Genomic DNA, 13104 nt, shown 5'->3' with positions numbered 1-13104 from the left:
ATGTACAAACTTCGAAATGCATCGTTTTGTGAGTACAGACCACATTTATACTACTGCAGAAGTTTGGTGTCATAACAGGTGATTGTAGTGTGGTAATTTTGGAGATAGGTCGAGGTTCCGTTAGCGCGTGTACTAAACTATTCGGGAGAACTCCGTAACTCGGCTGATGTTCGGACAAGATTGGAAAAACTTCGGGTGCGCTACTTGGCTGGATGTCACGGTTCAAATTAACCTAGGGTGAATCTACTCCGGAGTATTCCTTTTTAAACTGAAAACTATGTTCTTCATGAAGGTAGGATCAATTGCAGGACTGCTGCATGAGTCTGAATAAGTTTTAGATAGGTGTGTCTGATAAATTTACTTAATACATCTCAATCTTGTTTTTCTCTGAACAATTCTTGACAGCGCTTAATCCATTTTAAAATGTTCAACCCTGCCCAATATTAGAAACAAATTTATATATTTTGTATTTTCATTTACAGAAATGTTATAAGCTGCTCTACTGAATTTGTATGAGTTACGATGGTGCTGGGTGGAGTCCACACTAATAACATTGCATATTTTAGCAAAGCATCCCTCCTCACAATGATCGTACTCCTCTGTATTTTCAGTTTCTTTGTGAGCCTTCAAACTGGTGCACTAGATGGCGCTGTTTCCCTGCAGTGAGTGAATGTGGCATGTGAGCCTGACAGCCTCTGAGAGAGTCATCCAAATTTAGCCCGGTAGTGTAGAGTGGCAAAAACACAACCACTGCAACCCCAAGGCTATAGCTGACATTATTCTGCTCTTCATGGCAATACAGTTAGTTGTGAGGCTGTAGAGATACAATGTCCGCTGGCCTTGAATAATTTAGACTTCCCATTCTAGACAGTACAGTGTCTTAATAAAGGATACAAGTTTGCTATTGTACCAACAAAAAAAAAGGTCATAGACCAGATATGTATCTTTTCACAGGCAGATGATAAATCCACCGATCGATTTTTGTGTCTCCTCATTAGTCATTTGTTTCTCTTTGGTGGTGGCATTTCAGTTCAGGCTGCACTTTAAACATATTATAAGAGGAGGATCAAAGTGCATGTGTGCCTTTTAGACCACAAGGCTCATTCATGCCTCAACAGCAGCAAGGTCTCCCTGGCACTTCATCTCTCTCTTGTTATTCGTCTGCTTTGATCATTACAGTCCTTTCAGTTCATATCTCGCCCTCATGCTTCTTGTTACTGTTTTTTAGAGGGCATGCACTAGCTTTCTGTTTGTCAAGCACATGTCCAATGATTGCCCTTTTCATCCACAGCAGCACCATGTTTTTGTCCTTTCGCCCACATAGACCCCCCACCCTTAGAAACTTTTTGCCTAAAGCCCTCTGTTTCCCCAGTGACACCACCAATTGTTACTGTGTTGGGTTAAGCAGGGTCATATCAAAGCCTTAATGCCTAAATGCGTGTTTTTGTGTGTGTGTGTGTGTGAGAGAGAGAGAGAGAGAGAGAGAGAGAGAGAGAGAGAGAGAGAGAGAGAGAGAGAGAGAGAAAGAGAGAGAGAGAGACAGCAATGTCCCTCCTGCTTGAGCCAGATTATTCTAAATTCCTGACCTCTGGGTGGTGAAAGGGGCCCATGTTTGGAAACACAGGCACTTGTCTTTGTTTCCGGAGCCCAGCGGGGCAGCTCGGCCAGGGGCCTCTACTGTGACGACCATGGACGTGCTCGGCCTGTCCTGGGGCTGCCAGTCTGTCCTCTGATCCTCACCACCATCTTAATATTAATATGCCGTGAATAGGCAGACAGCTGGTTGGGCAGGGAAACAATCCCAAAGCTCACACACCCTCACACTGACATTACAACAACAAGATGAGTTTGGCTTGCAAGCAAAAACATTGATCCTGAGTCCCCTCGCTGTGAGTCAATCTGGCCCCAATAGCCAGTCAAGTGTATCTGCTTGATCTGAGGTTTCCCGATAAGAGAGATTCCTCCCAGGCTGTGTGTACGTGTGTGAGGGGGTGTGTTTGTGAGAGATATTGATTGTTGAGTGACATGGCACTATAGATCCCCAGCAGCTGCTAAGAGTTTAAATGAGGCCTGCAGCATATCATTAAATCCCTTTGATAATGTCAAAGGAAACTCTGTTAAGTGTTTTCCCTTTTTTCGTCCTCTAAAGTGTGAGCCTGCGTTGCATTGAAGGTTGCCTTCTCTGCTCAGCTCTCATACTGTATAAACTTCCACACAGAGGTCAGAGGTTGGGAGGCCAGAGGTAAGGAAGCTTTCTAAATGTGAACCATTGCATCAATCACCCTCAGTCTGTTTGGAGTACAGTGGCCTCAACCTCCTAGATGAAAAGGCCTAGCCCACTTTGAACTCCAGCTCAATGTCTCTCCTACATTCAACCAAAGAGTAACACACATACTGTATAGAAGAAAACCAGCTTCAGAATCTTCCGTCGGTGCTCTCAGAGGCTTTGTGTTGATCAGTTAGAGTTTCTCATTGCAAAACATCAATATGGACTTCTACTGATTTACTCTTTGCATCTGAAGTTTCAGCATCAAACATTTTTGAGAGTAGATTCCACAGATTTTAGATGAAGGCTAGACAGAGTGATATTATAAACTGTGACTGGTTGCATTCGGGGAAATGGAGGATCCAGATCTCATATACTATAGCTTGAGCTATACTTTAAAAAACATTTTTGGGAGAACCATATTTTCTAGCATAGAATTGTTGATTTGTTGTTCAGCCCGTCTCACCATAACCAAGTTCTCCCACACTACACAGGTTCTTCCATCCTATGATGGCTACCAGTGGATTAAATCTGATTCAAAGCAATACCCATGCACATCAGAACATGGTCAAACCACATACCCAGCCTGTGTATTAGACTCTGCTACTGCATATCAGCTTTCTACTGTCCCTTACTACTTAGGGTGTCTAGCTATCACTAAACAAAATCCCAACTGTAGCAGATCCAGCACCCCTTGAAATCAGGACAGCAGAAACTCCTCACATCTTAGGTTGCAGATGGACAAATTGTTTAATTCACTTGTGTAATATAATTTAATTAAAACATGTTATGTAATTTGATATTTAGTTATAAAGAAAACTGAAATGTTGATTTGATGTCACTAGATGAAGAGTAAAGGGATCATCAAAGTTACTAAAAACAATTCCAAATGAGAAACCAAGGTTTCAGCAACCAATGATTGTTAACATATTTTGTGATAGAGCAACATTTCTCTCCATGGAGAAGGTATAGGTTAGGTGAGATAGCAACTTAGAACTGTCATTGTAAATATACGGTTTTAGTCCATGGCTTTTATGCCCAATGATTTAGTTTGAACATTTATAGTCTTTATTAGATGAAGAAAAGTGGAGGAAAAAAGTGAAAGGAGACCTGACACCTTGCCTACACTCCTGAATTTAACAGCTTTAACTGTAAAGTTTTTACAAAACAAAATGATTTCTTTCAGGTTTAAAGAGTATTGACAATAATAATAATAATAATAATAATAATAATAATAATTCATACAGTATGAACTCTATGCAACCGTGTTGAACATTGCAATTTGACTGGGTGGCCTGATGATTTCTCTTTATTGGCACATTATGCCAACATTAAAAAGCATCCAACCTCCAACAATTAAAGATGAAACCTTGAAGGCCAACATAGTGCCACTTTCACTTTGTTTTGCTCCTGTGTTCATTTGTTTGACTGTGAAGGGCTCATTTGAAACACATTTGTAGAGAGGAACTTATGCACACACACACACACACACACACACACACACACACACACACACACACGCACACAAACTTCCAGATGGCGTAGATGCTGTGGTTATGAGCAACGTTACCACAGGTAATGTGATCATGGCACAGAAGGAATGATGTGTTTATATCATCAAGGGTGAGACAGGATGGAGGGCGGATGGGGAGCAGCAGAGCGGGAGGGGAGGACAAACATGACGTTAAGAAGGGGATTGAAAGGGGGTGAATGAGAAGGTGTAAGAGGGAACAGCGGAATGTACACAGCGGGAGGGAGACATAATAAAGTATGAAAATGGATGACAAACGATGAGGAAGCGAGGATAAGACAGAGAAGAGGAGGGAGTCTGCTTGTCAATCAGATTATGAACCAATCATTTCACAGAGGATTGCTTTGACCTGAAACCTGCCGGATCACATTCGCTCCTCCACACATACACACATTCGCAGATGCACTCAGTATCGTTTCCACACAGTTGCATGGAGATAAATGCGTCTCACACGCATCCAGTCTGGTGTTAAGTGCACGTATTAGGGCGTATCAGCATTCATGTATGTGCTCTGTGCGTCTGTATGTGTGTGTCTGAGTGTGTAAGTAAGTGAATGAGTAATGAGTGAGTGATGGATGGACGATAATGCACATTTACCCTCTCTCACGAGGGCTCAAAGCGCTTAGATGTCTAGCCTGGCTCACACATACACACTCAAACACACAGAGACGTCTTCCCTTTTATTCATTGTATGCATAAATCTACTTCCTGCTCCTCTTCTTTTTTATGTTTACCTCTCACAACATTTATCTCTCCCTCTATGTCCCTTATCTTAGACCTTTTCTTTCCTCTCTCTCTATATCTGTCTCTCTCACTCTAGCTGTCTGTCTCTTCGTAATGGAGCTAATTTGTTTAGCACACAAAGAGTGTCCGTCCATTAGCGCGAGCCTGGCCGTGCCAAGAGAGATGGTGACAAATCACACAAACACGTGTATCTGCTGTGTGTACATAATTGTGTTTGTGTGTGTGTGTGTGTGTGAAGGGAAGGGGAAAGAAGAAGCTGGGGAAAGTGTTTAATTTACAATTGAGGATACATTTTGGATTTTAACTTTGAATCAAATGTGACAATGTGAAAGGGTCTCTGCAGCTTTCAGCCACTTTGGTTTGCCAGACTCAAACTGTTATTTGCCAAGAGACAGACTTTCTCCACCATACCAGCACTTCACTTTATTAAATTATGTGAGGACAGCAGGGAATTCAGTTGCCTTTGTGCTACCTGCAAATGCAGTTATTTTCTGTGGCCCACTACTCATGCTACTTTCTGTCCTTTATCAAAAAAAGTGACTTTTTTTGCAAACATTTAGTCTAATTCCTTCTCTCAGGCCAAATGTTGTGTCATTGAATGTGTCCAAAATATGTTCCTCTTCCACTAATTCACTACTCCCTATAGACACCATTAGGCCTAGTTAGTAGTAAATTGACGGGTCGTACACTCGTGAACCATAAGTCATAACTCAGGTTAAGAGCACTACATTGGTACTAAATGCAAAGATCGATCAAATGCAAATTGCCTTGAGAGAAAATGGTGTACATGCCGTGGAATCAATTTCACACTGAAAATCTAAACACTCAAACAACATTCAGAGTGTTTACAACAAAATAAATACATGCACAGTGATCCCTTGAGGAAAGTAGACCCCACTTTTTGACCTTTTAAAGCAGCAAAGAATGGATGATGCTAACAACATTAACTGTGGCTCTGTTCAATTCAAATGTCTGAGTAAGTTATTATAGTGTGACAGTGAGCCAGCATTAATAATACTAGGTCCCTGAAACTGATGCAGCTATGGAATCAAGCCACCATTATTTTTTTATTATTAACACCTCTGCTTTTCCCATGAGCTATATCGTAATGTAATCTTTGATGGTTTGTATAATGTTTCTAATAAAAGGAAATAATGATTGAATAATTTAAGGTGAGTTTTCTCACAGCAGCTTTCTCACTTATTCATGTCCTGCATATTTGTACTTTGACATCATAGTACCAAATAGAACAAGTGTTAGTAATGAGTTAGTTAGTTAGTCTGAGTGATCCATATGTGTGACCGAAAGACTAAATCCCTATTCATACTCAACTTGATCCCAGCCAGTCTATGGATAGAAGGCACTAAGCGAGCAGGAAATGATTGAGCTCTGAGTTGGGCATCTGTCTCTCCTCTCTCTGCCAACAGACTGCCACTGTTTGGGCAAACTCCAATTCCTCATGATGACTCCATCCTTCCTTTAATCCATCCATCCCTTTTTCTTTTAACGCCTTTGATATGATGTGACACTGGCTGAAGCAAATTAAATCCATGTACCGATGCTCTGCCATTTGTATTTTTATTATACTCAGAATAATTTTTCCAGGGACATAAAAGTACATATTTTTACTATAAAAAAGAACATTGTTTGGCCAATTACCTTAAATTGTTGCTTACCTCACCTCCCTCTGCTGAATCTGTATGTTTTCTCATAGTGATTCAGCTCTAGCAGGAAAGTGATACAGGAAGGCAACGTCAGTTTTCATTGACTGTTAAACCATTCCTCTGTTAGAGAAGGAGGACACGATTGAGATGGTAAGACACTGACTGCTCTCTCCCAGCAGACTTACAGCAAACATCCTTCTTTGGGCTCAGCTATTCGCCAGACAATGCTCACTTTGCATTGGAGTCAGCGGTTCTTCTCTGTGTGTGTGTGTGTGTGTGTGTGTGTGTGTGTGTGTGTGTGTGTGTGTGTGTGTGTGTGTGTGTGTGTGTGTGTGTGTGTGTGTGTGTGTGTGTGTGTGTGTGCCCAACATATTTGGTCTCGAGTAACTAGAGAAAACCCTGCGCAATGAGCCTAGATGAAAAGACAGTTGGAACAGTTTGAATATCTTCCTCTCTTAGCCTTTTTATCTGTTTGTTTGCTTCTCTGTCTGTGGCTGGTATCTATCTCAAGGAGATCCTCCCACTCATTTTTGCTCTCTTTTTGTGGGTACAGCTGGCAGAGACTGGTAGAATTTTCTCCCTGAATAGAAGTTTTTTTTTTTTTATCTGTCTCCCTCCCTCTATCTCTGGCTGAATGGCTGTTGGGACTGAGCTAAAGGGTTTTCTTGAGCTCCAGAGACCTGATGTTGAGATTTTTTTCGCACTAACTATGAGCTCATGCAGTTTAAGATTGGTGGCCACAGTTAAAATTTCAAGCTTGCTGCTGATGGGATGGGGGGCCTTGAGGACTTGAGGGTGGGGGATGCTGAGGGGGCTCTCGGCCTGCGTATGTATTTGAGACAGGGAGACAGACGGGGGCAGGGAGGGCTTTGTGCATCAGCCCTTTCCCACACTCCCTTTCACCTTTTATTGTATGGCAGCACTAGGGTTCTCTGACATGACGAATCGCTCTGCCTGCTTAACTGAGACGGTTAGGAAAGTAAGAGTAGAGTGAAGTGGAATTATGTGAGTGTGTAGACTCGTCCTTTAATCTTCCTGCCTGAAACTTTCTCTGCTTTCCATCTTCAGAGCTGCCCCTCTGCTCGGTCTGGAGCCAAGATTTCAGTGTTTTTTATCTCTAGATGTTCAGATTCCACAGCGGATGAGCCAGACACAAGCACACACACAATCGCGCTCATGCTCATATACTCACTAATTCCTCTGCCCAAATGCCAGCACCAAGCTGTTGCCCATTGAGCGTTCAGGCTGTCACAATAGAGACATTACCACATGAGTGAGTGGCTTTCAATAGGGCCAAGGGTGTGTGTGTTATAGAGTGTGGTGACTATGGGGGGAGTTACTGGCAAGGCAGACGACCCTGTCATCACCTCTGCCCCTTTTCAAACAAGCAATCACCCTCAATGGCACATGCATGCAGCAGACACTCATGCACACACTCCTACTATGCTGCAGTATCCAATAATCATTTCTACTTTGTTACACTCCTTTTTTCTTTTTAAAGGAGATAAATCATTCATGGGAGAAAAAGAGATGAGTAGGGTGGCTGGTTAACTGACCAAGAAAGATAAAGTGAATGGCTGATCCTTCCAGGGCTGAGCAGGGTGAAGGGTGAGAATCCAGAGGTCGAAAAACGTATGAAAGAAAAGTATTTTTAAATGAATGAAAGAGCTACGAAAAGATCAGTGCTTCCTTGTGGAAATAAACTCTGTAAGCTGAGGTGAAAAGAGTGAGCTGTGCAAGATGCGGATAGAGCTAAGTGTGTGTAAGAGAGTAAGGAAACACATTTTTCAAATGTTTGTTAGAGGCTACTGTCGCTCAGCTCTGACAGTGAATTGTCACTGCTTGTGTTTGTGGGCGAGTGTGCAGCCTTGAAATGTCATTGTGCAAAAGCAGAGCGAGATCATGCTTCCAGGAGGCATGCAGGATGTGCGTGTTTGGGTGCATGCATGTGTCAGTGTGCGGTAGAGGCAGCGACAAGGGTTTAAGGGGCCACGTCAAGTTGTCACTGCTGGAATGCATGACAGCTACGTTTTGTCAGCGTGTGGATGAATGCAGAGTCATGGCAGCAGAAGAAGAAGAAGGAAGAGGAGAAGAAGAAAGAAAAAAGGAGGAAGGAGTAAGTAGATGGGAGAGAAGAAAGGACTTGTATTTTTTTCTTTCTTCTCCCCACACTCAATGAGGAAATTAGGTCATCCAAGTAAAGCCATTGCGGGGAACAAATCATCATCATAATTGGACCCTTAACAAATCTGTGGAGGTGGCTGCTTCACACACACACAGGGAAAAAAAACACAAAAGCCGACACACACTTCCACAGCAACGCATATGGCCAGGAGGGGGTAAAACAGAATTTCAGCATAAATCAGGGTATGTTTGACAGTTTTATAGCTCTTTCAGGAGCCTCATTTGGGACAGGAGCGTGATAGAAGAACGTTACTCGTGGTAAATATAATTGTGGTCATGATCCTTCCATAAATCTCAGTGGGGTTACATCACATTTGCTTGCAAGCTGCAGGGAAAACATTCCACCTATTAGGTAACCTATGGGATCTCTTTACCTCATTCTTTTAGCTGTGCTCAGCATTCACAGCAAAGAGAAATGCAAAATTTGATATGGAAATAGGTTCTAATTTCACCCAATTTAAAGTCAAAACCACACACTGAAATGCACGCAGCCACAAAATAGTCTAGCAAAAAATAATAATTTAACATAGATAAATAAAATACACAACATGTTAAATAGAGAGCTTTAGATGTACTGGTAGGCATGTTTAATTACTTGTGGACTGAGCCATAGCTGTGGGTTTTTAGCAACCCTTTTCCCGATGAACTGTTGCTTCAATGGCTATCAATCATTTTGGGTGGACCTCAACTTACATGTGAAAGAATTGGTTAAAGCAGGTGGAGAAGCTGAAACAGGAGGGGTGAAAAAACAACACCATGTATGGACAAACACATGCACACACTGGAGCGGTTAAGCAGGAGAGGTAACATGTCCCTTTTATAGGCGTCTCCTCGTGTCAGAGACAGGGGTTTCACTACATGATCTCCGCCAGTAGGAAGTATTAAAGAAGATGAAGATTGAAAGCTTGACCTTGCACACTCTCAGCTCTTCCTCGCACATTTCATACGACAGGCAGCACAGTTTATTTATTCATGTTTAAAGACAGTCTGCTTGATACCAACAGCAGGATTCACAGACATTCCTGACGCCTACACTGCAGTCAAACATGTAATGTAGGCAGAATAAATCTCCATAAAGAGTTTGATTGGAAGCTGTTGTGCATGTCAGGGTTGTCTACTGCTGGTAGCATCTGCAGGAACCATATCAACAACTGGGCAAAGACAGAGAGAGGCAAGCCTGAGCTGACACTAATCCAGTAATTGCCATGTGACCATGTCGCTTATCAAAATAATTGACAGTATTTCTAAAATGAGATGGGAGTGTTTATTCTGGTGCTGCCCAGAAAATTATATAGAACCAAAAAACTTGGCAACAGTAATGAGATGTTTATTTTTCTAAATATGTGGTTAAATCCCTTAAACCTCACTTTACAACATGGGCGTTTAAAATGCCTATCTCTACTAAGCCCAGTTTTGGGTATTGGACATGAATAAAAAACAAGTCAACAACATTTTATTGATAAAAGTGATTTTTTTCCCTTTTCTAACATGACTATGTACAGTACAGACCATGACTAAATGTACTTCAAATTCTCAGTGATAATCCCTTTTATTGGTGCTGAAAGGGGGGATGGGATGCACAGCTGTCTTTATTTGATCTACAAGGGTTGAACACAGAATACAGCTGTGCAAAAAAGGATGAAATACTTTACCTTTAAGCATCTCCTTAAAATAATAACAAATACCAGGACAATGATATTTAAAAAAATATTGTACATAATTGTAACGATCTGATCCCTATAAATGCTTTGGTTTTGCTGTGACATTTACAGGGTTTTGTTACTTTTGAAGCACACTGGTACATGATTTTCAGTTTAGGATAGCCTTGAAGAGATACAAAAAATGTTGATTATGTCCTTGAATCTTCATCGTGTTTGGTAAGGAGCTAAATTTAATACATATTAAAACTGAAAAGCAGGCTAAATCATCAGCTCAGATGGATTATTTTATACAGTGTATCCTAGTGCGAGCAGTCTCCAAAGGCCTCCATACAACCCTAGAGCCAGGCAACTGATTGACAGGACTCGGCTGGCTATAGACCCTCCTTCCCAGCGTCTCCTCCTCTCTCTCTCCCCCCTCCTGCCCTCTCCCCTGCTCTCTCTCTCTCTCTCTCTCACTGTCTCCTCAATCGCAAGGCTGCGCTCACCGACTCGACACCGCTAACAGGGATGCAGCGAGGGCGCAGCGCAGCCTGAAAAATGGCACCAGCACGCGTCCTGTGGATCTATCCATCCCTTCCCCTCCTGTCCTCCCTGCTTCTTATTTTTCAGGCGTTGTCGCCGTGCCAAGCCTTAAGGAATTACCCGGAGAATGAAGGTGAGTGATTGTGAAGCTTCTGTGCAGTGAGTGAGGGAGTTGACACGGGTTGTGCGCTGCGTATGTTGGCGGATGGGTAGCCCCTTCCCGCGGTTCCACTTGCGGTGGGAGAGCGGCGGAGACTCCGGTTAAGTGCTCGGCTTGGTTATGAATCATGCATAAAGAAAAGCGAGAGGCAGAGAGATAGAGGTGGAAAACTGTTCGTCACGTTTTTCTTTTCCGAGCATACTGACATTAAATTTGTATGATATATACACACAGGCAACCCTGCCATGCCGAAGATAGAGAGGGCTGATGAAGACATTTCACTTTCTGACATCTGGAAAGCTTCTTCACATTTTTATCAATCTCTGGAACTATGTGTCTTGCAATAAAGTAGACTAACTTATACAAATTACGCCAAAACAACATTGACATCTCTGCCAAAATCCCTCTTAGTTATAGATATCTTCATTATAAAGCACTGATAAATGTTCTTTTTTTCCTCCTGCTGTAGCCCTCAGTCTGCAAATGAGGAGCAGCAATTACATTAAATTTGTCACACGCTCCTGCTGAGCCTCTCTCAGTTATTGTATTAACATCGATGCTTGGCCTGAAATTAGCCAATGCATTTACTCACTAACTACTCTTGACTGCTTGCTGGGCTGAAACATGGTAGCTGGCTTGTTTAATGGGAAGTTGCACTAAATGGAGAACAGAACAGAGAGGGTTTCACAAGTTGTTTTTACAATAATGGGTTTATAAAAGCAGATGGTAGGTTGTTTGGACAAAATCAGAAGTGTGTGTGTGTGTGTGTGTGTGTTGTTTTCGCTGGCTAGCTTTCAGACAGTGTGACTGGGTATGATACAGCTGTGAGATGATTTTCATTCTGTGAATCATTTCATTCAATATTCCCAAAAGCTTCAGTCATTCCTGCTCTTTTGCTCAACAAAGCTCTAGCTTCTCTGTTTTATTCCTACTCACACACACACACACACACACACACACACACACACACACACACACACACACACACACACACACACACACACACACACACACACACACACACACAGGTTAAACACTCAAATGATTTGCCTTGCATTCATGCACACAATGGCAGGCTGAGGTTTGATGGGATCTCCTGTGTGTGTCTGACTTTAACAGTAGGAGCTGCGTGTACATGCTGCTGAATGTATGTCACAGCCCCGTGGAGTTCACACAGAACAAAGGCTCTGGAGGATACAGGGAGAGAGAGTGGAGATGTGTTTTAACAGCATGACACAATGCACATGAAGGAGACTAACTGTTGAAATATTCATTGAAATGAGCATGAATGATGAAACCAATTGGAATTAAGAGGAAACTCCTGTTGATATAGAGAAACAGCTATGTGTGTGCATGTGTGTGTCCTACCTGAGAATTGTTAAAGTTAGTGATCAGTCAGATTGTTCAGATAAACACTTTTCAAATAATCAGCCAGTCCACATCTGTTTGTGATTACCTGCCTCTGGTCCTGCTGTTTCAGACGCTTGTCCTAAAGGGTATAAGCCTATTGCCCGCTTGTGTGCGTATGTAGAGGATGTGTGCATACATGTGACCAGATGGGAACGTAATCTTATAAAGCCATTTTTGTCCGCCTTTCTGTGCCTTTGTTTACCTTTTCGGCCTGCCGGTTATCCTGCAACTGCATGGGGATTGCTCTTCCTTTTTCCTCTGTATGTATAGATGTGTGTGCACACCTTTCGTTTGTCTACGACTGTGCATATTCTCGACCCACGTATCTCGGTATAGTCTTGTTATTCCAGGAAATCTTCAATCTGAGTCTGTCGAGTAGAAGCAAGGCTGTCATAAAAGAAGACACCGACCTCTCAAGGCTCAATTAGGAACACAGTCCCTTAGATAGGGCAAATAGTGTTAAGCTGTCAACAAGCTAAGTTTACTACCAGAGCTACTGATGCTATAAAATTGTTGGCATTTCCCAGAAACCCCATTCTGAGGATGGACCGGCGCTGCCAGAATTGATAGAACTGCTTGAACCTGCTCCAGTTCAGGCTGGGATGTAGTGGACAAGTGTTCATTCAGAAGTTGTTTTGTAGGTCTTTGTTACCACCAGAAAGAGGAGAAAGAGGAGTGGATGAGTTTTTGTGCACCAGCAGAGGGAGCCCAACACACCCTCTGTCTGAACCCTGAGGGCATACTGATGTAACTGCAGGCTGGATGCTCAGCGGCCCCTTGGTTTGTTTAGGTCCTGCTGTCCTCATCCCGTCTCTACTTCCTTTCTGTATCCCTTATAACACAGAGTGTTTTCTCCCCTTTTTTGCACCCTCCTCCTTTTGCAGATTCTTGGAGGAAGGGGAGCAGACTATTTCTATTTTTGTATCGCCCCTCTCTTTCTCTAAATATACCCCCTCGATCCT

At 42.5% G+C, this 13104-nt stretch overlaps 1 protein-coding gene across 2 annotated transcripts in view; it reads left to right on the top strand.

Moving 5' to 3' along the window:
- Window positions 1-10511: 10511 nt before the first annotated feature.
- Window positions 10512-13104, top strand: part of epha4b (eph receptor A4b) — an 80148-nt gene continuing 77555 nt past the window's right edge. For both annotated transcript variants that reach the window (XM_063885486.1, XM_063885485.1), the window contains exon 1: window positions 10512-10705. In XM_063885486.1, the coding sequence (XP_063741556.1) occupies window positions 10588-10705 (118 nt within the window). In that variant the 5' untranslated portion in view covers window positions 10512-10587. The remainder of the gene's footprint in view (window positions 10706-13104) is intronic.

Source organism: Eleginops maclovinus, chromosome 6 (assembly GCF_036324505.1).
Source record: "Eleginops maclovinus isolate JMC-PN-2008 ecotype Puerto Natales chromosome 6, JC_Emac_rtc_rv5, whole genome shotgun sequence".
NCBI classification, from domain to species: Eukaryota; Metazoa; Chordata; class Actinopteri; order Perciformes; family Eleginopidae; genus Eleginops; species Eleginops maclovinus.
The sequence above is the reverse complement of the archived record's forward strand: the minus strand, read 5'-3'. Positions and strand labels throughout refer to the sequence as shown.